Raw genomic sequence first — 24,550 nt, forward strand, 5'->3', positions numbered from 1 at the left:
ATTTTCTCTCCTCAAAGGCTAATGCTTCGGTGCATTCACCCGAAATGCACTCGTGGGGCTCATTTAAAGGGGCGTTTACCTGTTTCGACTGACGGCCAGTGTCATCTAATCAAAATTGCGCTTTCCGCCAACTGCTGCCCCAACGGGAAATCAACGGCGAAAAAAACGAGAATATGTATTTAGTTTTACCGGCGAGCCATATGCAATCATCAAAAGAGCCATATATGGCTCGCGAGCCATAGGTTCCCGACCCCTGCTATTGATGAACTTCTGTATATGTCCTGGATCCATCCTGTTGAGCTCTTAAAACTTAGTTTCACTGCAACATAAAGTGCCTTGGAGGTGCACTGAAGCAAAAACACTTTCAAATCAAAATGCAGGAAAGCACAGCGTAGGCGGAGAAGAAAAAAAACAAGTCTAAGTTCATTTTGACCTCTACAGACAATGTCTTGAAAAAATTAACAAATAGTTGGCAATCGCTGCGCAACAACAATTTTCTCAAATCATGAGGAAGAACCACAACAATAGACACACTATTTGTTGCGGTTGACACAATCATCAAAACCCCAGAAATCAATTAGCACCAACTCCTCTCATCGAATAAATGAGCGTAATTTGTTGAAAAAGTCCAATTCATCCGGTCAAAAAGCATCACAAACCAGAAACATTACAAGACTCATTACAGACTACCTTTGGAAGAATTAAATTCCCACGACAACATTTGATACAATGGATCAAAAATCATACATTTGGTTCCCCTGTTGACATCATCAACTAGCTGTCTTGACGACAGTGAAATCTGTTCAGGTATAGTAAATAATGAACTGCTCAGTTCAGTCAGGCGAGTTTTGTAAACCTCTGAAACTTCAGACTTTCTTATTCATGATCACCGAGAAAGTGTTTTTTAAACAACCCAGCAAATTTGAATTGAAAATGACTTTTTGATAAATTCCGATGAGACTGCCAACCTCAGAAACGGATCACGACAAGACCTAACTCTGATGCAGGAAAGGTGTTTGTGCTTGCCTTATTGGATGTCATTGCATGATTGATAGACTTGATCATAAAATATTGTCTAACAAACTACCAAACGTGTGCAGGATTAAATGCAAGAAAGAAAGGATGATTGATAATGGACAACACCAGGAGTCTTTAAAAACCCAAAATCTTGAGTAGTGATAGCACTTTTACCAGATCATTACCAGACCAAAGAAAGGCTCATAGGCTCCAAGCAGGCAAGGAGACACTTCCAGGTCACTTTTGAGGCCTTATCTCCAAAATGAGATCACTGAAAAAACTTTGAGGTTGTACAAATTGCATTGATATGCAAACCGAATGATGAACAGACAAAAATGAAACAAATAAAATAGCAGGAGAATGTCTCAAATCATCCGCCGCCATTCATCTGCATGCACACACATACGTGTGTCTAATGAGCCTCAGCAGCATGCACCATCGGTAATGGCTGTGCGGGGAGAGAGGTGACCGATCCAATCAGGCATTCTTACCCACTGGATCTGGCAGTCAAATCCCTCCCCTTACGCATCCTTGAGCACTGCTGATCCTTACAGATAATTAGAAAGACCCGGGGGGCTTATCCCTCCTCTGCCCGTTCTCCCCATCACCTCTCCCTGAGCCCACTTCCCTGATTTTGTTGCATCAGCAGGGACACATACATACAGACCGATATGCGCGTGCTTGTGTGCATGTTTTCGTCTCGACAATGTAGCCTCCACGGTTTGCTAAGCAAAATGCCGTTCCGAGCAAACTCTGTTGCAAAGAATGATGGGAGTGCATTATCATGAAGTCTGGTTAAAATGAATCAGTGAACATCACTCCTGTCTGGGCACGTGGGCCTTACACTCCTTGTCGACAAATATTAAGTCGAATACAAAAGGAGAATACAATAAATAAAAAAGCATTCTGCAGGAATATCGTTTGTTTCAGTCAATCAATGAAAAAGATGTTTATACTGCTGTAAATTGTCAGTGTACACTTCATTAAAATAACACATTTCATTTAGTTCACAAGGTTTTATTTAGTGCAACGCCTCATTATTTTTGCACTTGGAAGAATTAGCGGAACAGTGGGGCATATTTTTTTTTCCTGCTACAACTCAGACCCATTCAGCAATTACTCACACCTCTATGCCATATATAAATGGGCGCTACAGACACAACTCATGTCGCTCCTCATTTAACTAATCATAATTGCCATTTAGCATACATACAAATGTCTTCATTACTCAGAGTCAATAACTTTTACTACATCATGCATTATTTATTCCTGCCAGAATGTAACTGGGCCATTGTCATGCAAAAACATTTTAAAATATTTACATTCATTTGAAGATACTGAGTAAAGACGCATCATTTAGAATTAATACCTACCTGCAGGCCTTCGAGAGGCTGAAGGGCACACAGAAAAATACATAGTGATAAAAATCCATGCGATGGGTGGGATTTTGGAGCTCTGATCAAGATTGGATTGGATTGGATTGGATTGGAAGATATGGTCTTTTTTCCCCTCCTGATTTGCAAAATCACCATATGGGTTGGCCTCAAGTACTGCTGGTCTGGGAATCAATCATGCAGAGATATGTTTGCTCAACTGGACGGCAGCCGGGAAGTAGCAGAGAAATAAATGACCCTGGAACAACTAGAACTTGGCCAGATTGGAGAGCGTAGGGTGCAAGAGAAATGTGGAGGGCGATCTGCGGAATCGCTGCAGGATCTACACAAGTACACATGCGTAGATCAAGCTGATACTTTCTCCTTTAAAGGACAACCGACGTCACAAGTTGTGTCCATAATTTGTAAAATTGCTTCAAATGACTTCTACTGAGCGTATTTTACAAAGATTCCGCCGCATGTAGCTATATTTTACGTTTTAAGACTCACGCTGAATATTCTGGAAGTCTTGTTTTTGAGTTGGTGACGAGTCCTCACCCTACGTCACTGAAGGAACGCTCCTGACTGAGAAAAAAAAGACCTTGCATCACCTCAATGCATTTTGCGGTACTTTGTTTGGTCTGAAAACTTCGTGTGGATCCGTGTTGATGGTGCAATTAGATGGAAAACACATAAACAATGCAATCATATGTTACACCGAGACAACTCTTTGATATATTTATGACAAAAATTCCAAGCTGAATAATAAAACTATTTCAAACGGAGCTCTACCGCCATCTTCTGCATTTTCTGTGACATTACACATAAGTCTTGATCCGTCAAAATGACCCTGAAGATCTTCTTTAATCGATTGCAAACATTTATACTTTCCTCTTCAGAACCATTTGAATCATATTCATAACTGGATGTGTAACAAGAAAGCATATTTTCAGAATCTGAAGCCATTGTTTTGATTCTCCAGCAAGGCAAGACGTCGTGGGGTGACGTCACGAACTGGGGGCGGGACTTTCTGAAAATGCCCAATTCGCAGCTCAATTTTTTGCAGATTTTGGACACTTTAAGTCATTTTTATTGGTGTTTTGCATTTGACTAAAAATATCAGCCTGCGTGTTTTGGGTATTTTAGATGCCATAAAAGTGATGTCGGTTGTCCTTTAAGAGAAGGCGAGTGCTGATTCTGCTAAATAAATTATCTGTCTTGTTTTCTCATTTTGACACAGCCGACTGGATGCCTAGTAAATAGAAATTGTCGCAACATTGCCTATGCAGCCTCTCATTAATATTGTACCACAATGCAGTACTGGACGGCATTAGGCCTGCCTCAGAGAAGGTCAATATTTGGCACCATCATTAGCCTTGTCAATCAGCAAAACACCACCCACCACGGAACATCTCTGCTTGTCTCGTGAAGCTGGGGTGAGGTGGGGTGGCGTTCTTTCCTGCTGGGCATGATGTGCACATGTCAGCTAGACGCTCGGAGAGTTCTCACCAATCTTGCTACCCTTCCGTGACCTCAATGATGGCGGTCAAGACTCACCATCACGACACCTCTGATTCAAAGTCTTATGATCGAAACACTTGACAAGTTATAGGAGGAACACAGAGAGCCACAGCCAGACGGAGGAGAACAAAATTAAATGACTCCATCTGCCCTTTGGCCCGTTTGGCGCAAACCCCAAGAGAATCCACAAATGACTTGAGGGCTGGTTCAATTTTATGCATTGAGACCGCCCCTTCCCCCACCCACACACAAATCCACTCTTGATGGTGCATGGTATTTCCCAGGGACTGTTTAAAGGTCATGTTTTGACATCTTTTAAATTGAGCACTTGGCTTCATTGGGAAAAGAGATGGAAGTTGTATTTACAGGTGAGTAAATACATGAACAAACTAATAAAAAAATAAAAATAAATTGAAAGTGACTGAACTATGCTACATTATGTGTGTGCGCTCATGCAAGTGTCAGTAACTGCGCGAGTGTGTGCAAGTGTGGCAGCGAGGCAGCTCTGAGTGTGGCTTCAGATTAATGACAGCCATTATCTCAATGCCCAAAACACTCAGTGATGGAGAGTCTGTGCCTGGCGACAGGCCGGAGTCAATCTATTTGCGGCACGGTGGTCACCTGCCCGGGCCAGAGCCCACATGTGGCTGTTGTTTGTGCAGTTGTCGTGGTGCTGCTTATGGTGAAAGGACAGGGGTGGCCACAAAAAAATATATATTTCTCCTTGGAAAATATTAATCAATCCATCCCTTTTCTGATTCGCTTTACCCTCTCAAGAGTCACGGCTTGTGCAAAAAGTGGGATACATCCAGAACTGATTGCCAGTCAATCACAGGACACACATAGCTTACACTCACACCTAAGGGACAATTTATTGTTCCGTTTGCATGCTTTTGTAATATAGGAGGACACTGGAGAACCTGGAGAAAAACGCAGACATGCAAACGCAATAGAGAACGGCCAAAACCCGGAATCAAACAAAATCCCAGAATCAAACTCGTCAATCGCAGGGAACCTGGGAAAACGGTTCAAAATGTGTTTCAGGACATGTTAGTTCTGATTGTCTCTTTTGAAAACAGCAAATTATTTACTGATGGGGTTTTTGCAAGTGAAATATATTCACTAAGGGCATTTGAGTCTCCGTAAATTCATCAGAATGTGTGGATTTGAGTGTCAATGGTTGCTTGTGAATGACTCGTGGCAAGAAATGACCAGACCTGGATGTAGACAAACTTGTAGTCAGTCATCTGAGATAGGCTCCAACTTTCCCCGAACACAATTAAAGTTTGCTCATTGATACATACTCTACAACCAAGGAGAAGTTATCTCATTCACTCACCCCCAAATGTATTTGGTAATTGAAAATTTGACGTGGAGCGCCATTCCCCAATTTGTTCGGGTTTTGTTATTTCTTGTGGGTGTGCCGATAAAGTGCTGGTCAGACCTCTGTATGTTTTTTTTTCCTCATTGGCTATTTTTTAACACTGAAATAGCTTTCCACGGTGAAAACCAAAAGGAGCCATACTCATTCCATTGGCTCATTGTATCTACCGTAATTTCTGGAATATAAATCAGAAGCTTTCAACTCTGCGGTTTATGCAACGATGCGGCCAATTTATGCATTTTTTTCGAATGGCCGTCATGGGGTGCTCGAGCACTAAAGGTAAAAGTGAGACATGGTGATGTATGTGCCGAGGAAGACGCAAGTTAATATAACTACGGTAACTACGAGTGTAAATCGTGCATTTAAAGTGGCCCTCCGAGTTGAATCGGAGTCTTGGATAACCAGCGGCGAGAAATCGTTTACAAAAACTGACCGTAGGCAAAGTGCAACTTTTGCTAACGTATTCCTTCCGTGTCAGTGACTTGGTAAATTTTTGTACCCAGACCTGTTAGCAAGTGCTACCGCGTTTCTGCCTTGTCTCACTTGTACCGGCATGTTTCTTTACCAGCCCTGTTCGGGCTGTGTTACTAGCGTAATGCATGTTGTGTTGCTGCCGCGTAACAGGCACTGTTTTGAAAGAAAGGTTAAGGTATGTGAATTATTAAAACTTTGAAAACATTTTCTGTGTCCCATCTTTCTTTATAAACATGCGGTTTATAGTCGGGTGCGGTTTATGTATGTACAAAATGGTTTGCCCTTTAAAAATGTACTGGGTGAGGCTTATAATCAGGTACGCTCTGTACTCCGGAAATGACAGTAATTTGTTCAATAAAAAGTCACGCAAGTCCAGTCAGTCGGGCAGTGCAGGGTAGCTTCATGCACAACATGTCACCAAAAATGTGTTCCCATCATGCGGTCAACTAACTCACTATCTTATTCTCCCTCATCAGGGGAGCCACAATCGAATCCAATTAGAGCAGTAAGTACCTGCTCAAGTAGCCCTCTCTTCAAGCAATTAGATTCATTTGTTGTGAGGGGAATCAAGGGTTAAGACCTCCCAACAGACACCTAATCAAACTTACTCACTCATCACTGATTCGGGAGAACTGCCATGTCTCGACCCAATAAAGATGGCAAAAATCAATCTCATTCGTCTTGATTGATGAAGTACGTGGTAGAATGTATTTGAGAATTACCAGGAATTATTCTGTGTCTTTCTTCACCCAGCATTGATGTAAGTCGAAAAAATAAACGCTGATCTGGCTTTTTTATGCACTGAGTGTGATGGTCGGATGTGGGTTGCTGCATAGTCACTGAGAGCTTCATTGGTCACACAGTTGACTTCTGTGCAGACAGTGTGGGATTATTTATTATTTTCGCTGTAGAATTAAAACAAACCAAATAAAAATGGTCTTATCTCAACCGAATGATATGGGACACGAGATCACCGTTTCAACTTTGCTTTTAAGGTGCTTCATATTGACATCTGGATGATGAAATGCTACTTAAAAAAATCATATTTCGAATTTTTCACGCAAGTTCACAATAAATAAGACAACCCCATCCAACCCCACTCCACAAACAAGCTACCGTTAGGTAAAGTTGATTTCTCTTAGCATCTCGGAGAGGAAAATGTCAAATCCATCAGGTGCCACATTTTAAAAGGAAAGAAAACCAAGCAAGGATAAAGGTAGTTATGAAGACACTTAATAATGTTCACCATAGTGTGTTATGAACTTATATGGGGAGTGTCTGGTTCCAATTTAAAACTCCCAAGAAAATGATCATGATCCATTACTATTTTATCTTGTGATGTATTTTTGATTAGCCTGGATTGGCAGCTTATTTGCTAATTCAGAAATATTATTGTTATTATTCTTATTCTTTGTGTATTTTTTGGAGTCCATTTCTGTCTGAAGTGTTCTGTAAACCTGACAATTACTATTTTTATTATATCTACCCATCCATCCATCCATCCATCTATCTATCTATCCATCTATCCATCCATCCGTCGTACCATCTATCCATCCATCGTATCCATCTATCCATCCATCGTATCCATCTATCCATCCATCGTATCTATCTATCCATCCATCCATCCATCCATATATAATGATTTTTAAAATTTTTAATACGGCATTGTTATACAAAGCATTTTGTTGCAGCTTCAGCTGTTGTTAAAGTTTGAAATACAATTCACTATTTTTGAGGAAATCATCGGTACACTTTCACAATGTGTGTGTGGTTTCTTGCTAGGGCACTGGTTGGACATCTAAACTCATTTTCAGCTTTCTGTGAAGTTCACACCAGTACAGGGTGTCAACACCATGAAAACCAGAGATGTGTCTGTGTTTTCACCCATGGACAAACAATTGTGAAGCTGATAGATGTGACACAAACAAGAGCATTTGCACAATGACCATCGCAAATATTGATTAGTTCCTCATGTACTTTGGACACAAAACCGTGCAATTATTTCCCTCTCAATTGTAGTCACCCACCTTGGCAATTTGGACGCACCAGTTCAGCAGCAGCTGTGACCCGATGTTGTCCTTGTGCTCATGCACGTAGTCGAGGAGGCAGCCGTGTGGCATGAGTTGGGTGACCAGCTGGATGGTGGGGCTCAGGCACACTCCTAGTAGGCGCACCAGGTGGGGATGCTCCATGCTGGCCATGATCAGCGCCTCCTGGGTGAAAGACAAAAATGAACTAAGAGCTCCATCGGGGATGTATACGGGTACTCTGATTCCGCTCACAGGTTGTAGTTTTGGAGACCTGACACCTTGTTAAGTGTCATAACGTCTATTTGTCAACAACATCAGCTTCTGTTTTCATCGCACAACTCAGTGCCTGTCCGTGTATCTATTATGCATGAATACTTGTGCACTATATTCCGAGTGTAGGTGGAGATGGATGCATAAATGAAGACGGGTTGCTGACTAAATTTGCATGCAGCATCAGCCTGTGGAGTATTCTCGCATTTCAAGAAAACAGTGCAGAAAGCCTCTTCGAAGCAGACACAACCTTTTTCATCTACATTTCACACAGAGTTTCATAAATGTTGCACCAGCACAATTAAATGTAGGCCATGGCAGATGTGAATGAGACTGGCACACCTTGCAACTCACGGTAGCGCACACGTAGATGAGGTGCCACTTTACACATAGAATTTCAGATGGAGCTTAGCAGGAATATGAGACGCAGTATATTAATTCTAAACAGCAGGTGTGCAGCAGGCCAGAGAAATGCATTGGTTTCAGAGGTGCTAATTAAGGACCACTTCATAGGACAGTCCAAGCGTTTTGCAGCTCCAAGCACCACCCAAATCCAGCACACAGCAAGTGAGGACAAATGTAAAGAATTGTAGGAGTGAAGTAAGCCAAAAAGTTGGGACTGCAATCAAATGTTCATTGAGTTGAGCTAAATTCTTGCTTTCTAATGCAGTTAATGTGTGCGTGTGTGAAAGACAGAAAGAGAGAGAGATCGATGGAGAGAGAGAGGGACAGAAAGATAGAGAGAGACAGAGAGGGAGAGAGTGACAGAAAGGGAGACAGAAAGAAAGAGAGAAAGGCAAAAAAAGAGAGTGAGAGGGAGAGAGAAAGAGAAACAGACAGAAAAAGAGAGAGTGAGAGAAAGATGAGAGAGAGAGCAAGACAGAAAGCATGAGAGAGATAGCAAGAGCGACAGAGAGAAAGAGAGAGATAGAAAGAGAGAGCAAGCGAGAGAGACAGATACAGAGAGCAAGACAGAAAGAGCATGAGAGCGACAGAGAGAAAGAGAGACAGAGCGAGATAGACAGAGAGAGCAAGAGAGAGAGACAGATAGACAAAGAGAAAGGGAATAGTATGAAGGTGTGTGTATGAAGGTGTGCCCCCCCTCCATACAACAACAACAACAAAATATTCCCCAGGTGATGACAACAGTGGTAACGTAATTTGCAATCGTGGCAGATATGCGATTGTGAATGACAAAGTTTATTATTTAAGTGTATGCAAACTGTATCTATACAGTGGAGCGTAACAGGGCACATATTCGATGTCTTCAGATGCAGTCATATGTAAATTGTGTGTGTGTGTGTGTGTGTGTGTGTGTGTGTGTGTGTGTGTGTGTGTGTGTGTGTGTGTGTGTGTGTGTGTGCGTGCAAGCGTGTGCTTTGGGAAAACACTCCAGTGACTAGCTTCTTAGTGGCGAGGCGTGAGCCTGCCTTTAGATTGCTGTTTAACAAGCTGACAGAGCGAGCATATTGGCTCTGGATGGACGTAGAATCCCGCTGGGAGAAACAGGAGAAAAGGAGAGACAGAGGGTAAGAGAGAGGAGAGGCAAGAGGTGAAGAGAACCCGAGACTCCAAAATGGGAACAGTGAAATCAAGAGGGTGTGAAGAGAAAAATTGGTTAAAAGAGAGAGGAAAGTGAGGTGGGAAGGGGTGATAAAAACAAAAAGTCCTGTAGCTTGGCGGGACTCCAGCGCAGCCACACATCATAAACAAGTGGTGTTTTTAATAGTCTCGTCCAGTCTTGGCAGTTCATTTTTATCCCAGAGATGCGACTTTGAAAAAAAATTACAGGCAATTGTGCAATCCAACAAAGTGGCAGGCGACAGGATTACGCACGTCCATGAACTCCACGTTGGCTTTGGGGCCCGTGGCCTCGTTTAGGATTTTAATAGCCACTGGGATCTTCACAGTCTCACCTTCTGGGACCCAGATGCCCTAGAAAATGAAGACACAAATCAGACGACTCTGGATATCAAATCGACACAGTACATACAGTAAATCGAGTGCTGCGATTTCAATTTTGGGCCCTTGGTTGTCGTACCTTGTAGACTGTCCCAAAAGCCCCGGAGCCCAAAATCTTGACGCTCTTCAACTCCGTCTCCTTCAGGATACGGAGCTGAGCTTGGTTGGGGGCAGTTCCACTCGGGGTCAGGGGCTCTACCAGCTGACAAAACACATAAAAGGTATAAAGTCCAATTTCCATGACGAAAAAAATGCAGATTTCCATTTTGAGTTGTTCCACGTGCGCTATGCATGAAACACATTTAGAAACGCAACTAGTCCAAGATGGCACCTAACTGGGCAGTAGTTAGCAAGTGCTCTCATAACACTTGCTTTTTTGGCGTTTTTGTGTTGTTTTTGTCTTTTCTTTTGTCACTTTGAGTTGTTGTGTGTCATATAGAATGGATATGGATTGGTTTTCAGTATTTTTGGCCACAGCATTCATCAAGGAGAAGACTGCTGAGCGGTTGCGCCTTTTCGGCAGCACCAATATGCCAGCACTGTTTTTGATTGGGAGGTATGTCGGTGCCATTTGATTGACATTGCTGTACACCTCTGGGGCAATTCTGCTTTTTTGCACCTCTAATGGACAGCATTTTCACAGCCCCGCTTTGTTCAGCGGAAAGGTCGACAGGAGATGTGAGACAGTCTCTTTTCGTCAATGGATGCTACAGATGCGTGTTTGATTTTAACATTTCGCTTGTAGCAGACGTGTACATTCCACCATGACGTCCCTGATCCAATGGTGAAAAGGATGCTTTGATCATCTCCTCTTTCATCTAGAACTGCAGAGTGCAGAAAGTGCTTACAATTGAATAACTGTCTGCGTGTTTTGCGTTGGATCACATTATTTGATATTTTGGTTTTTGTTGTTTTGACTTCAAGATGGCACCGCAAGAGAGGCCGCCTTTACAGTAGGTCCTGTATTTTATTTTTATACTTCTTTCTGTCCTTTCCTCTTACTTTCATCACTTTGCTGCTGTGAAATGTTAATTTATCCACTGCGAGACTAATCAAGGCTAATCCAATCCAACATGTCGAGGGTGTTTGACATGTGTTGTGCAGCAATGATGAGATCCAAATGAAAATAAGAAACCATTCAAAATCTGTGATGTTCCCATTCCGATACAGGCAATTTAAAAACTCATGCTCAAACATGTTAACTCATGTTCTACGATACAAAGATTTCTAGGGTGTGAACATTTGCAACATTGATGGGAAAAAAATCTGTCCGGTGTCAGCTGCTAGCACAGCAGACAAACGAATCATATCTCACCAGCTGTGCACATACCAAATCATTCTGCGCCAATGTTTATGACGAGCTCCCTTCGCTCCACTTGGCATCCAGTGAAAAGTGACACCAAACATTATCCCAGCAGCTGGTCAGCCACGCGTCTCCCCGACTTCACAAAAGCTCAGACTCTACACTTAAAGAAGCAGGGCTTGATCACCTAAGTGCACTAACCCAGGGAAGTAATAGCCAGGCAGAAAGCCAACCAGACACCAAATAGAACAGCCGTACTCACAAATATTGGCAACGCTATATCGACATCCAGCAGCCGCCCAAATGGAAGCTCATATCGAAGCACAAAACACACATCCCTGCACACAAGAAGTCAATGTGTCTGATCGATGCGCGTCTTAATGAGCCTATCGGAGCCGCAGTGTGCTGCGGTTTATCAACGGCATAATCACACCACTCAACCACGGCCATCAAACAATATAATGAGACCATACATCAGGTGGTCAGCCACTCAAACACTCACTCGAGGTGATATAAAACCATCACTGCAAGAGAAGGGCTGTGAAAATGCCGGCTGTCTGCCGCCCACTGCACACAAGAGAGGAATTTATCGGCAGCCTGCCAGTGATGTTTTGCTTCATGGATTCGGCCTCTCTAGCAGAGAACCATTGGGTCACTGTAGGGAAATAGGTTAGGAGGCCGAGCTAGGCAAAAAAACAACTCAATCAATTGGGGATCACAATTGACCTCAAGCTCATTTTGAATCGTCATTCTTTGTATAAGTAGTTAACTCATTCAATGCCATTCCCAATTTTTTTCAGGAATTGAAAAGCATGACGTGGAGCGCCATTCCCAAAGTTATTTGGGTTTTGTTTTTTCTTTGGGGGGGAGGGAGATAAAGCGCTGGTGAGACCTCTGGCAAAACCTCTGGTTTTTACCTCCCATAAGGGGGCAGCATTTGCCTTTTGTACAGGTGCCCTCATTTCAAGCTCAGATAACTCCAGACCCATATAAATTAGGAATTAACTCTTTTTTTCTGATGAAAGAAGAGTGTCTAAGGTTTCTTATGCTGCATTGAATGTTCATGTAGTACTGATACTCAATAGTGTGTGGGTACTGGAATTGAAGTGACAATGATAAAAACCCTGGCACTCGAGTGGACACATTTTAGCACATTGTCTCGCAGTGAATGAGTTAAATTCTCAATCTGTTATGTACTTCAAGCTTTGTAAAAAGTTTTTTTTTCTTTTTTCAACGCAATTGCGTTTCACCCGTTCGTGTTTCGACAGCTCCAGCTCTTCGTTGATCTTTTCTTTTGCCTCATTTGCTAATGACCTTGATGGCTTTCTTTTGCTTTCAAAACACGGAGATGTAATTTGGCTTGGCACAGAATTCCTGTGCGAACATTCTGATTACGCTATTGCGATCTAAGGAGAACACGCGGGTGGTGGGACGGGAACGTTGTGTCGAGCAAACAGGAGATGTTGTCTGGCCGGCCTCTCATCTGTTATCATGAGATTGTTATCACCAATACGGACAGGATAATGGCAGAGTGTGTTTTAGAGGGCTGTTTTTTTGTGTTTCCTGTATCCACGTCTGCAAATGCCCCCCTTGTAGGACGAATCAAGGTTATTTTATTGACACAATTCCAAGGCCTGCTTGGATGAGATTGATGTGGAGTTTTACATCAATGACCTCAACCCCATCCATGCAATCAACGCCTTTTCCACTTTCAGCGGTGGGTCTATCACCCCTTGTTAAAATTGAGTACAGATTTTTCTTTGGCACCTGTGGATTTACTAATTCATTTTTTTTTTTTTTACACGTTCTATTTGATATTATAGCTCTTTTTGTTGGGTAAGCTAATGCACCATTAGTGGAAAACACGTTGGGGTTTTATCAGCGTTTCATAAAGTTTTTTTGGGGTTCAAAATGTTCTTTTCCGCCCCCCAATGTATTTGGATGGCTGTCAATTATACACAGATTCTTACTATTCACGGGCTACGGCGGAGAGTTTTTTTTTCCTTCTTGTGAGCATCAGTTAGTTTCTTTATTACACCCAAACTACAATTAAGAGTATATCATGGAAAACATACAGGATGTATGTTCGTCTTGTTAATTTTGTTTTCAGTCATCCATCCTCACTTGCCTTAAGCGTCTGTCAATTGTCATAATTGGTGATAAGTGAGCACATAATATCTTGTTTTCAAGTTTGAACACCTCAACTACTGTAAATAGTTGTGGGAGCTGTTAAAATGCTTATACATGTACGTAACAAAAAATGTTGGCCTATTTTCAATTTCTATTATTTTTTTTGGGGCGGGGGTTGACATAAAAGGATTATGCTCACATGTCCAAGTTCTCTTTGAAGAGTATCCTTTATTTAATAACAGGGAGCAACGAAATGTAGGAATATAAATAAGAATGGTTATCATCCATCAAATCCGCATGGTATTTGGGCAAAGAGCATAATTAGCATCCACGTGTTTGATCGCACGGGGCACGTCTGACAAGAATGCAAGGGAGACAGCGGGATGAAGCTGTAATCAGGACAAATGGCGAGAGGCCTTAGCTGTTATTGTTTCATTAGGACGCAGCTGGCCATAAGCCACAAGCAGGGCGGCAAGGGAACTACAGGACCGAGCTGGTAAATAGAATGTGGACCCATGGCCGTATATGAGATTCTCCCCAGCATTTCTTTGCTTGCAGACTTTATTTACTGGCTAATAACGCACCGTGCCTTGGCTAAATGAGCTTCACCGGTGGCGATGTGATGCGAGTTTTGCCAGGCAAATAAGCTACGTGCTCAACTGTCAAACAAGAAAGTGCTTGAAATACTGATAGCCTTCATGCACAATGAACACACAGGTGTGCGTTTTCAATGCTTGCTGGATGATTTGTTAGGGAAATGAAAATAGGCAAGTTGTGTATTCAGGAAAACGGTGTCATCAAAACTTTTTGAAAAAACGATTCGAAAGAAGTATCACATTATTTGTGGCTTTTTGCTCAATGCTTTGCACAAAGCCTTTGGAAAGGTATTTTTTTTATCCACGGAAACCGACGTCCTAAGTGATGGGATGAGTGTGGTTTGGAAGATCTTGAACCAGGGGTGAACTTGAACCTTCCCCACATACGCAAGTGGTCATCGGTCGTTCACGGGACACACAGTGATAAACAACCATTCACCAATAGACGTCCATTGTGCACTGGGGCAGGGATTCTGGGAAGTGAAAACGATCTTCCCCAAAGTAGTGGGATGCAAACTTCAGGGGCATCAAATGACTCTGGGAAGAATTCAGCAAAAAGATTTGACTCTCATGTCTCCCAAACACTTTTCTCTGCTTACTCAAGCGTTTGCCTTCTTAACATACTGGCGACGTCCGTAGCCCTGACTGTAGTCTGACACTTTTTCAAGGCTCTTTTTTTGGCAGTTCAAACTGCACACTGCGCTTCGATCCTCAATTCAAACAAATGACAGACCCTGATGATTGAGATCAAAAATGTATGGATGAAGGCTTGGAGCTCTGTGTCCACCCCGTTGTCTTGTCCGGCATACAGGGTGAAAACGAGGGCTCACCTCTGGTGTCACTTGAGAAAAAGATGCCTCCAGTTCATGCTGTCAAACTGGGATCTGAAGACGCAGCCACCATTTCAATATCAAGCACGCTGAGAAGGCTGCTGACTTGAAAAGCACACTTGTTTCATTCCTTTGTTTTGCCATTCACTGTTTTTTCCAGGCTGCATATCATATCTTTTTCTCTCAGTTTTGATCTGTGAACCCATTTTTGTATCTCTCCTGTGACTCAATCCTCTTTTAAGTCAGCCTTTTTCCTATCCTCGCCTAGAAAGGAGCATCCATTGATGATGTATATTTCAAACATGTCTCTTGTGGGTTTTGAAGAAGCCCCTAAAACCAAACAGCTTTTTGCTCAATGCTTCGCACAAAGACTTTGGAAAGGTAATTTTTTCTTTTTTATCTACGGAAACCGACGTCCAAAGTGAACGGATGAGCGTGGTTTGGTAGAACTTGAACCTGGGGTGAACTTGAACGCATATTTCCAGAAAGATGTCCTTTGCTAATCACTGGATGGTTAATGAGCCAGGAATGTATTTAATCCATGCTTCATATGTATTGGATAGGCAATTAAGAGGCAATATTCCAGCAGCCATTTCAGGGTGTCCCCTGTCTTTTACCCAAAGTCAACTCAGGCTTCAGCTTCCTAGTGACCCAAACAATACTATGTGGTGGATGCATGGATGGACCTTCTCTGTTTTTGCCGATTTTGATCTGTTATTGTGGCTGTTATTTACATACTGTGTCTGTTGCAAACTGGTTAAGATGGGCCCATAGGGGTAAGAATAGGTAGGAAGTTCCTGTGATTGACGTCCTCTGCTTTCTTTAACCAGCATGACAGCTGCCGACAAGCTGCTTTCTCCACTTGAAAACGATCCAAACATGGAATGACAAGTGGACTACTGTAGACCAGTGGCGGGGCCTGCGGCAATGACACATCTGAACCTGACCCATCCCATCTAGGTGTGTGTATGTGCAGCAATGCAAAAGTGATCTGTGCAAGTGCTGCAGCTACAACACTGCTCAAGGTAACTTCACATAAAGCACATAGATACTTCATCGGCTGGTTAGCTGTAATTAACAGTTACAATTTAAATTGACTTTAAAGGGATGTCTGAGGATGCTTAACCAATTTTGATTCTGAGATCCCGAGCATTCTTTTGCGCAGCATGTGTGAATGAGTAGGACTCCTGGGAAATCATCTCCATGTTATAAAGCATTAATAGCAAACCTGTTTTAAGACAGTGACTATGAATTAAACTCAAAGATCCTTCACAGAAACGTATTTTCTCCAAGACTTGAGAAATAATCTTCAAGACACAAATCAGGGAAAAATTATATCTAATTTTCAAACCTTCGTTTTTGCCCATGTGCTGTAGTTCAGGTGTATGAACATTAACCACATGAAGTGGAATCTAAGTGGAGTCCATCTAAGTGGAGCAAGGTCATTTTGTTCAAAAACACGTTGCTTCTGCTTCCATGTACAGTAAAGTCTCGTTATATCGATATCGGATATATCGATAGTCCCGGTTACATCGATACTATTTCTATGCACGCACGGAGAAAATTACATGCAAACAGGGTCGGATATATCGATAGTCCCGGTTATATCGATGTTTTTTCGGACTCCCTTGAATATCGATATAACGAGACTTTACTGTATTTCGAATCTGTGATTGTTCATGTGTCTGTTGGCAATCGGAAAATAAAGTAAAACACAAATCTGAACATATCTTGCCTCTTCCTTTTACAGAGTGTGTTAGCTGCTTTGATGATATTTATTGGCTGAAAAATTGAACAACACCTCATGAGCATCAAAAGAGATGCCTAACACGCAAAAAAAACAAAAGGTAGTCCTGACCTCCGTTTCCAGGAATCGACGCAAGGCCCTCTTCTTCTTGATGCTCTTTCGACGAACATAGACAGCAACGCTGAGCGCCACAATGACGATGACAAAGAGACAACCGATGATTCCGGCGGCAATGAGGGGCGTCCTACAGACAGAAGCGGGCGGGGAGGGTTGTTGTTAAAACTCCTCAAAGTGATGGCAATTGTAAGAACGGGAAAACTTGATGGGACACACACACACACACACACACACACACACACACACACACACACACGCGCAACCACGTGCTATGCCCATGGGTAAAAAAAGAAATGCTCTTAGCCAAATATGACATTCGTAACAATTGATGTATTTTATTTTAGTTTTTTAAGATTCTGATGCATTGTAAGATGAGTAAAAGTTTTCTTATAATCATTTATTGCAGAGGACTTGTAGCCTGACACTACTGCATGGATGTGAGGTGATGTATCGATTGTGGTGGAAATAGGGAGTGTCGGGGGAGGGGGGGAACTTGAAATTTACAAAACAAAGCTTTGGATTTCAACATAATGAGATATACAGCCATGTTGTGAATAGTAATGAAACTGTTTGGAATGATTAGGTCGGTTCGGGTGGAGAAGCAAGGAGACACAAAAGGGAATTATAGAGGGGGTGAAAAGGACAGAAGAAACAATAAAAAATATGTGAAGGAAAAGAGAGATGGAACACATCATGAAGGATTTGAGGTGAGAAGAAAATAAGAGAAAAGGCAGGGTTGTGCAATGTGAAAGAAAACAGCAGAAGGGTGAGAAGCAGACAGTGAGATGGTGCAAGGTGAGACAATGCGAAGGACTTCTCTAATTAGGAGGAGAGGATTTACAGGCGAACAGGCGACTTGGGGTCGCCGCCAGATGAAAGGCGGGAACATCGGCTCCATTATGTGAGCAGAGAAGCCCCCACAGGCGAGAACAAGTGCTCGTTTGTACTTTAATGGATACCCTCTTACAATTTGCGCTGTTTTGGCTCAATTGTAACGAGTTACATTTTTTGTAATTGTTAAAATAGCTTCTTTTTATGTGCACGCTAATAGAGTTGTTGTGGCAAATTTTCCACCATACTCTGGACTGTTTTTACTATGTGTAATTCTGGATAATCGGTGAGGTCTGCTGGACGTCGATCTTATTGAGACTAACACACTGGTGAGACTCAAATGATTTTTTTTTGGGTTGTCCATTGATCCTTGCTTCCATTTGTGAGATCCTGTCGACCCTTGATTCATTACTGCGATACAGCATATTTCTATAATTTGGTCTATATCGTGTGCTGTAATTGCATTTGGACAGTTCCAGCAAATCCGGTTCCCCAGTCCGACTTGATGGATGTTTTGCAAAGATCCCTTACCTGTCCATCATCCCAAGACAATCCTGGAGTCTGGGCCCGACGCATCTGCAGAGTAGAGAAAGCAGAAACATCGTCCATTAGAGCACGGGCAGGTTATGAGTACACCTCTGCTTGTATTTGTCCTGTGTCACTCAACTGTCAGCGAGCACGAAATGAAATTCCCGGCGTGGCGACCACTCATCATGATATGACAGGAGGGGAAACCATGCTGTGGTTTGTTTCACATCAAAGAAACATTCCCCGGGAATATAAAGCCTTTTTGATCTGTAAGCCGCCGGCCCAGCGAAGAAAGCCTTCCTCTTGACAACAAACAGTGAGCAGGTACAGTTCATCCTAATCTGAATGTGGTCTGTCGCCCTTCAATTGCTGATCCCCTGTAAATGGGGTCTTGTGAAAATGTCCTGAAGCTGATCTTAGATGCTTAGTGGCTCTAAAGAGGCTAAGTAGTTGTACCACTCTGACCTGTGATCTCTTCTATGTTTTCCTGTTTTGATATACTTTGTAAATCCGGAAGTCCTCACAGGCTGCGGTAGAAGAAAGAAGGCGTGATGAAGCTGTTGTCATGCCAACAGCAGAGTTGTGCCAGAGACTGGAGTGTCTCATCTCATCTCATCTCATTTTCCGTACCGCTTATTCCTCATTAGGGTCGCGGGGGTTGCTGGAGCCTATCTCAGCTGTCTTCGGGCACGAGGCGGGGGACACCCTGAATTGGTTGCCAGCCAATCGCAGGGCACACAAAGACATACAACAGTCACTCTCACACTCACACCTAGGGACAATTTGGAGTGGTCAATCTGCCTGCCATGCATGTTTTTGGAGTGTGGGAGGAAACCGGAGGACCCGGAGAAAACCCACGCGGGTCCGGGGAGAACATGCAAACTCCACACAGGGAGGCCGGACCGGGACGCGAACCGGCGACACTGTGAAGCCGTTGTGCTAACCACTCGACTACCGGGCCGCCTAGACTGGAGTGTCTTCTACCCCAAATTTGTGTCTATTTCCCATGTACTTGTAGATGAAAGATGACTCATGAGGTAAAACCAACTTATGGTGCAAACGCAAGGACTGAGATATGATAAATTTGGTTTTGGATCGAGACAAAGTCCTTCCTTACCCCTGGGTGCAGTTGGCGTGGCAGGGATGACACTCGTTATTGGCTTTGGCGTACTTAAATATAAAACTGTTGGCTCCCTGCAGACCGTCGGGACACTTCTCCACACAGTTGGGCCCATCTTTGAAGTGGAGGCACTTCACACACTGGTCCGGACCCTGGATGAGCAAAACGGTGGTGGCCCAGAGATGAATTGGGGCCGGGAGTAAAAAAATTAGAGGGAACAAAAACATAGAAATTTCCCATTGACTACAAAGGTGAAGGAAAAGCTATTGCAGTGTCCATGATGAAAATAACGAATAAAAGTAGCATATGGGAGAATCAGATTGGAAGCTGGCAAATGCTGTTAACATGCTCACTTCCTGCCGTGGCTGACGTGGCTGGTGGGTCTGGTGATTTATTACATGTCCAGCGCAAATTGCCTGGAGTGTATTCCAGCACACCTCTATGTTGAAGGCGGTAACCAACAAAATCAGGTCATGTCAAGGTAGCGCACAGTGATGGCAGTGGCGGAGATGACAGGTGGTAAGAGCTGCAGCGGGCTCATGAATAAATAATACCAGTGTGTCTGAACAGACAAAATAACAGCAGCGCATTTGCGGTGTTGGAACATCCTGATGGACAGTCTCATCTTTGGCAATATTCATCCACATAGTAGGAGTGTGAAATTTGAAATTTGCATGTGCAAGTATAACACCTGAATGCATGCGAGTGAATCTATAGATGCTCTTCAGATGTACTTTATGGATATGGAAGATTTTCTGTGGGCGATTGGCTCCTTTGTCAACAGTGACCACATTAGGCCTGCAGTGCCCGTCTTACTTCGACAAGCACAGAGTTCACTGAATTCACCCTGCACAATATGTTCTGAGTGTTTTTTTCTTAAATCAAATAACAAATGTTTGAAAAGACCACAGAATGGAAAACTTGGGTGTATTTTTTCCATCCTTTTTCGTCTTGACATGTTGACCATGAGGGAATAATATGACTTAGCAGACAATACTGACAAAGCTTGATTGACTCTGCACCCTATAATAATTCATTTGCTTTAGTTCTGCAACAAAGTCACAAGTACAACACTTACCTGGCCAAGACATGTCAAGGTGTTACCGTCCATCCTCTCGCATTGGATATCACACTCCAAACACATGGATCCATTGGCAAATTCACGCCCTTCCCTGAATGAGAGAAAGGGAAGAAATTGTGATGCATCTATCATGGATTTGGATCTTTTTTTTTTGTTCTTTTGACTTCAAGACGGCGCCGCGACAGTGGCTGCCTTTCCAGCAGCTCATGTATTTCTTTTTTCTACTTTCATTCCTTTCATCACTTTGCTGCTGTGAAATGTAAATTTATCCACTGTGAGACTAATAAAGGCAAATCCAATCCAATCCAATCCAATCCAAAATGTGTTGACATATTGATCTGAGCATACCAAGTGGAGATTTTTCAGTACATCTTGTGCACATGAGCGCAAGTCATACATAGGAGTCTTTTGATTGAAACCAACATGCCACAATACATCCAGATAGCTCAGATCAAGCGTTTTCCATTCTCTTCTCTCAGACTTTTAATTGCGACGGCTGCTCGAGTGCCATCCAGTTGAGGGCAGGGAGTGCAACAATCCGCCACTGACTATTTGATCAAGTTAAAGGCTCAAGCTGGTCAATAGGCAGACAGAGGAAGGCCTATGAATAATGAACAGCTTCTAAAATCGTGGCAAACACAGAGCGATGCACTGAGGGAGGTGGTAAAGCTGGTGGGTGGATATGAGCGTTCAGGGAAGCCACCAGGGAGTGGGCAGTATTTGATTAGGAGAGGGTGAAGGAAGGGGAAGGAAATGGTGTGCACAGGTACAGATAATTTTCTTTGGTTTGCGGCTTCTGAAGCAGTACGAGTTAAGGCTGTTTACTGAGATGTAGTTCATAATTATGGTTTTGTGTTTCCATTCCTCAAGGTAAATATTGGGTTCATACTGTACAATAGAACTGCAACAGCAAGGGCCGCAGCGCGATTAGGGACACACTGCCGAATCCTTCCATGTGTGCATGTTGACTCGATCCATGAACGTCTCCTTTGTTTGTGTCCAAACCAGCAAACAATGCTGCTTTTTTGAAGTGCGGCTTCTCTGGGCGAGGCGAGGGCTGCAGCTGTCAATAACAACCGCCACTGATCAAAAACACTTTTCCCATCAGGGAAATCGATGAGCCGATGGACGCCCTGGGAGGGAGGCTCATGCAGCTGCAAATAAGCAGCCGTCTCTCTCTCTCTCACAAGGGAGGGCTGATGAAAGGGCGGTTCTCCAATAGAAGAGAGGCTCGACAAAATACTTTTATGTGATCCCGACAAATTTGGTGTCTTGATGGGTCTCAAAGTAAAGAACTACACACTCATGAGTTCAACTATATCCCATTAAAAAGAATTTAAAGTGAAAATGAAATTCCCATTTTCCCTTTGGCCAACATAGAGTATCTTCCATCCATCCATTTTACGTACCGCTTATTCCTCATTAGGGTGGCGGGGGGTGCTGGAGTCTATCTCAGCTGTCTTCGGGCACGAGGCGGGGGACACCCTGAATTGGTTGCCAGCCAATCGCAGGGCACACAAAGATGAACAACATTCACTCTCACACACACACCTAGGGACAATTTGGAGTGGTCAATCTGCCTGCCATGCATGTTTTTGGAGTCTGGGAGGAAATCGGAGGACCCGGAGAAAACCCACGCGGGTCCGGGGAGAACATGCAAACTCCACACAGGGAGGCCGGACCGGGACGCGACCGGCGAGCTCTGCACTGTGAAGCCGGTGTGCTAACCACTCGACTACCGGGCCACATAGAGTATCTTTTATTGGCTAATTCTAATGGTTCGTAACAATTGCAGCAGCTTGTCACAGCCTTTTCCTATGCCAGTTTAACTACATCTTTTTCATGATGTCCAAAAACCCATCCCATTTCTCGCTGTACATACTGTATTTGTCCCTGGTCTTCTCCTTCCCCCTTTTCCAGAGTAATCATATTGCTCTTTTAGAAGCTGTATCGTGGGGAATTCTTTAGTTAGCTCTTTTGTTAAATGCAGACAGAGAAGAGTGACCAAGATCACCGCAGCGGCGTTCTCGACACTTATTTCTATTCAGTCCAACTCGTCCTCCTGATTGGACCCTTCATGGCCGCATCAGGGCCCCACCGGGCAGGGGTTGTACTGATGAGGGATTAGACCTGCCGTAGACTTTGGCCAATATCCCAACCCCAGCCCCTTAAAAAAAGCACATCCAACTCACCAGGGTGACCTTTTTTTTTATTAAACACATTCAACGGCTCCCTAATCCACCCTGAAACCCTCAATGGATAGCATCAGACAGTCCCTTCCTTGTGTGTGTTCTCTGCCTTTTGTTCTTCTTTTGTTTCATTCAATAGAGGTAGAAACTAATGGGAATTTAGTGTATTTCCTCATTAACAATGGAAACGCACAAGTACGACCTGAGAGACCTCGGATTTAAACCTAAAAACTTGAGATATATTTGTTAAAGATATGGCCGTTTATTGAGCGCTCTACCATGCACTGAGGAACAACAAAAGCAGCAGCAAACAAGCAACGGCTGCAAAAGTAAAACAAAGCAGGTGATCTTCTTCACGTTAATCATGTTCAAGTATTTCGAATCCCAAGCACTCTGGCATCCGCGAGGAGAGCATATAAGGCGTTTGATGAGGTATAAGTCGGATGTGTGCAGATGAGCATTCTTCCTGCAGACACATCGCATACACAATTGATTTCCATCGACATTCAAAAGAGGCCATGGTTGCATTTGGAAAAAAATAATAAAGACAGACAGAAGGAAAGAAAAAAGAAAGAAGGAAATAAAAAAGAAAGAAAGAAAGAAAAAGAAAGAACAGTGCAAAGAAGGAACGAAAAAAGGAAAGAAAGGAAAGAAAGAAGGAAAGAAGGAAAAAAGGTAAGAAGGACAGAAAGAAAGAAGGAAAGGAAAGGAGGAAAGAGGGTAAGAAAGAAATAAAGAAAAAAGAAACAAGGAAAGAGGGAAAAAAGAAGGATAGAAAAGATGTCTTGCAAATGGGGAAAATAGAATTGAGGTGCAAGAAAATATGAAAACAATTATCGAGGCAGAGCGAATCTAACCCTAAATCTAAACATGGTTTGATATTAGCAAGAAAATCTGACATTAATTAAAAAAACTGATTAAACATTATATCCATTTAGACGTCATCAACTATTGTTGGTGCACAGTAACCATCTTATGCCTTTGTTATTGTTTTAAACTCTTAAATTATATTAGAATGTATAATTTATTGCAGATGAGAATTCATTTTCGTATTTGATGTTACAACATGATGTCATAATCCGTGTCTGCACATAAAGAGGTGATAATTGTGTGACCAAAATAGGAAACCACTCAGGTTAGTGCCTTGCTCAACAGCGTTTTACAGTTTTCATTATTAAAATAGCAACAGATCTCGACATATGCATCACGTACCCAGTGATATATTTTGAGAACTTTGTGCTGCCGAAATATAAGCGCCTGTTCTTGAAAGACTTGCTGGTTTCACAGTTGCGCAACCAAAAGAATGCAGCGGTAAACTGCAATGCAAGGCGGTGGCTGCATTTACAGTACAAGAAGCTTCCGCCGCTCGCTGCCACATGTCACTCCCTCGCCATTCTCCTTCAAAGCTTTGGCACAGATCTGTTTTTCCTGAAAATTTCAAAGTTTCCATCTCAAATACGTGATTCGAGCAGGACCAGCAACACGTTAACACCGACCGATGTCTGACTCGCTCTCGAGCAACGAACCTCAGGCGCAAATGAAAAGTATTGTATCCACCTCGCACGGTGGTCACACGTGACATGACAACTTTCAGAAAAAATCATCTTTTTGTCAACGCTGATGGGATTGTCATATTTGAGACGGATGCTTTCAAGTGTGGTGATTCACAACATCTCCTAGTTCATTCACAAGGAAAAAATCCGGAAAGCACATCTACAAAGATCTTTGCTACACATTTGTTTAATGTGCATCCCTGTAACATCCTGCAAACGACCTGAGCAGAATTATTCATGCTGCCCGATAACATCAAATGTGGCTTTTGTCAGTCATTTTCGAGCTCATTTGAGAACATTTGCCCCAACTATCATAAAGCAGCACTACATTCAAGTTAATTTGCCACAGTGGCCGGTCCAAAGCAAACGTGACCTGCTCCGAGCGCAACATTTCATATTCGTCCATGTCATTACATTCAGAGCAAATGGCAATTAGACTTCCTTCCTTCTGAGCCCTTGAGGACCGTTTGAGTTCATTGTCATACATCAAGGCT

General features: G+C 42.9%; 1 protein-coding gene across 4 annotated transcripts in view; it reads right to left on the reverse strand.

The window, feature by feature from the left end:
* The window catches only part of LOC148903333 (receptor tyrosine-protein kinase erbB-4-like), a 221,306-nt gene that overhangs the window by 25,016 nt on the left and 171,740 nt on the right, over positions 1 to 24,550 (reverse strand). For 3 of the 4 annotated variants that reach the window (XM_089000589.1, XM_089000575.1, XM_089000599.1), the window contains 7 exons: positions 20,312 to 20,405; positions 19,231 to 19,385; positions 18,117 to 18,161; positions 16,749 to 16,881; positions 10,111 to 10,233; positions 9,906 to 10,004; positions 7,797 to 7,982 (listed from right to left, as the gene is read on the reverse strand). In XM_089000589.1, coding sequence (XP_088856715.1) covers positions 7,797 to 7,982; positions 9,906 to 10,004; positions 10,111 to 10,233; positions 16,749 to 16,881; positions 18,117 to 18,161; positions 19,231 to 19,385; positions 20,312 to 20,405 — 835 coding nt within the window. The remainder of the gene's footprint in view (positions 1 to 7,796; positions 7,983 to 9,905; positions 10,005 to 10,110; positions 10,234 to 16,748; positions 16,882 to 18,116; positions 18,162 to 19,230; positions 19,386 to 20,311; positions 20,406 to 24,550) is intronic. The other variant, XM_089000584.1, reaches the window with a different exon arrangement.

This window comes from Hippocampus bargibanti, linkage group LG01, assembly GCF_051943395.1.
Source record: "Hippocampus bargibanti isolate YZ-2025 linkage group LG01, ASM5194339v1, whole genome shotgun sequence".
NCBI classification, from domain to species: domain Eukaryota; kingdom Metazoa; phylum Chordata; class Actinopteri; order Syngnathiformes; family Syngnathidae; genus Hippocampus; species Hippocampus bargibanti.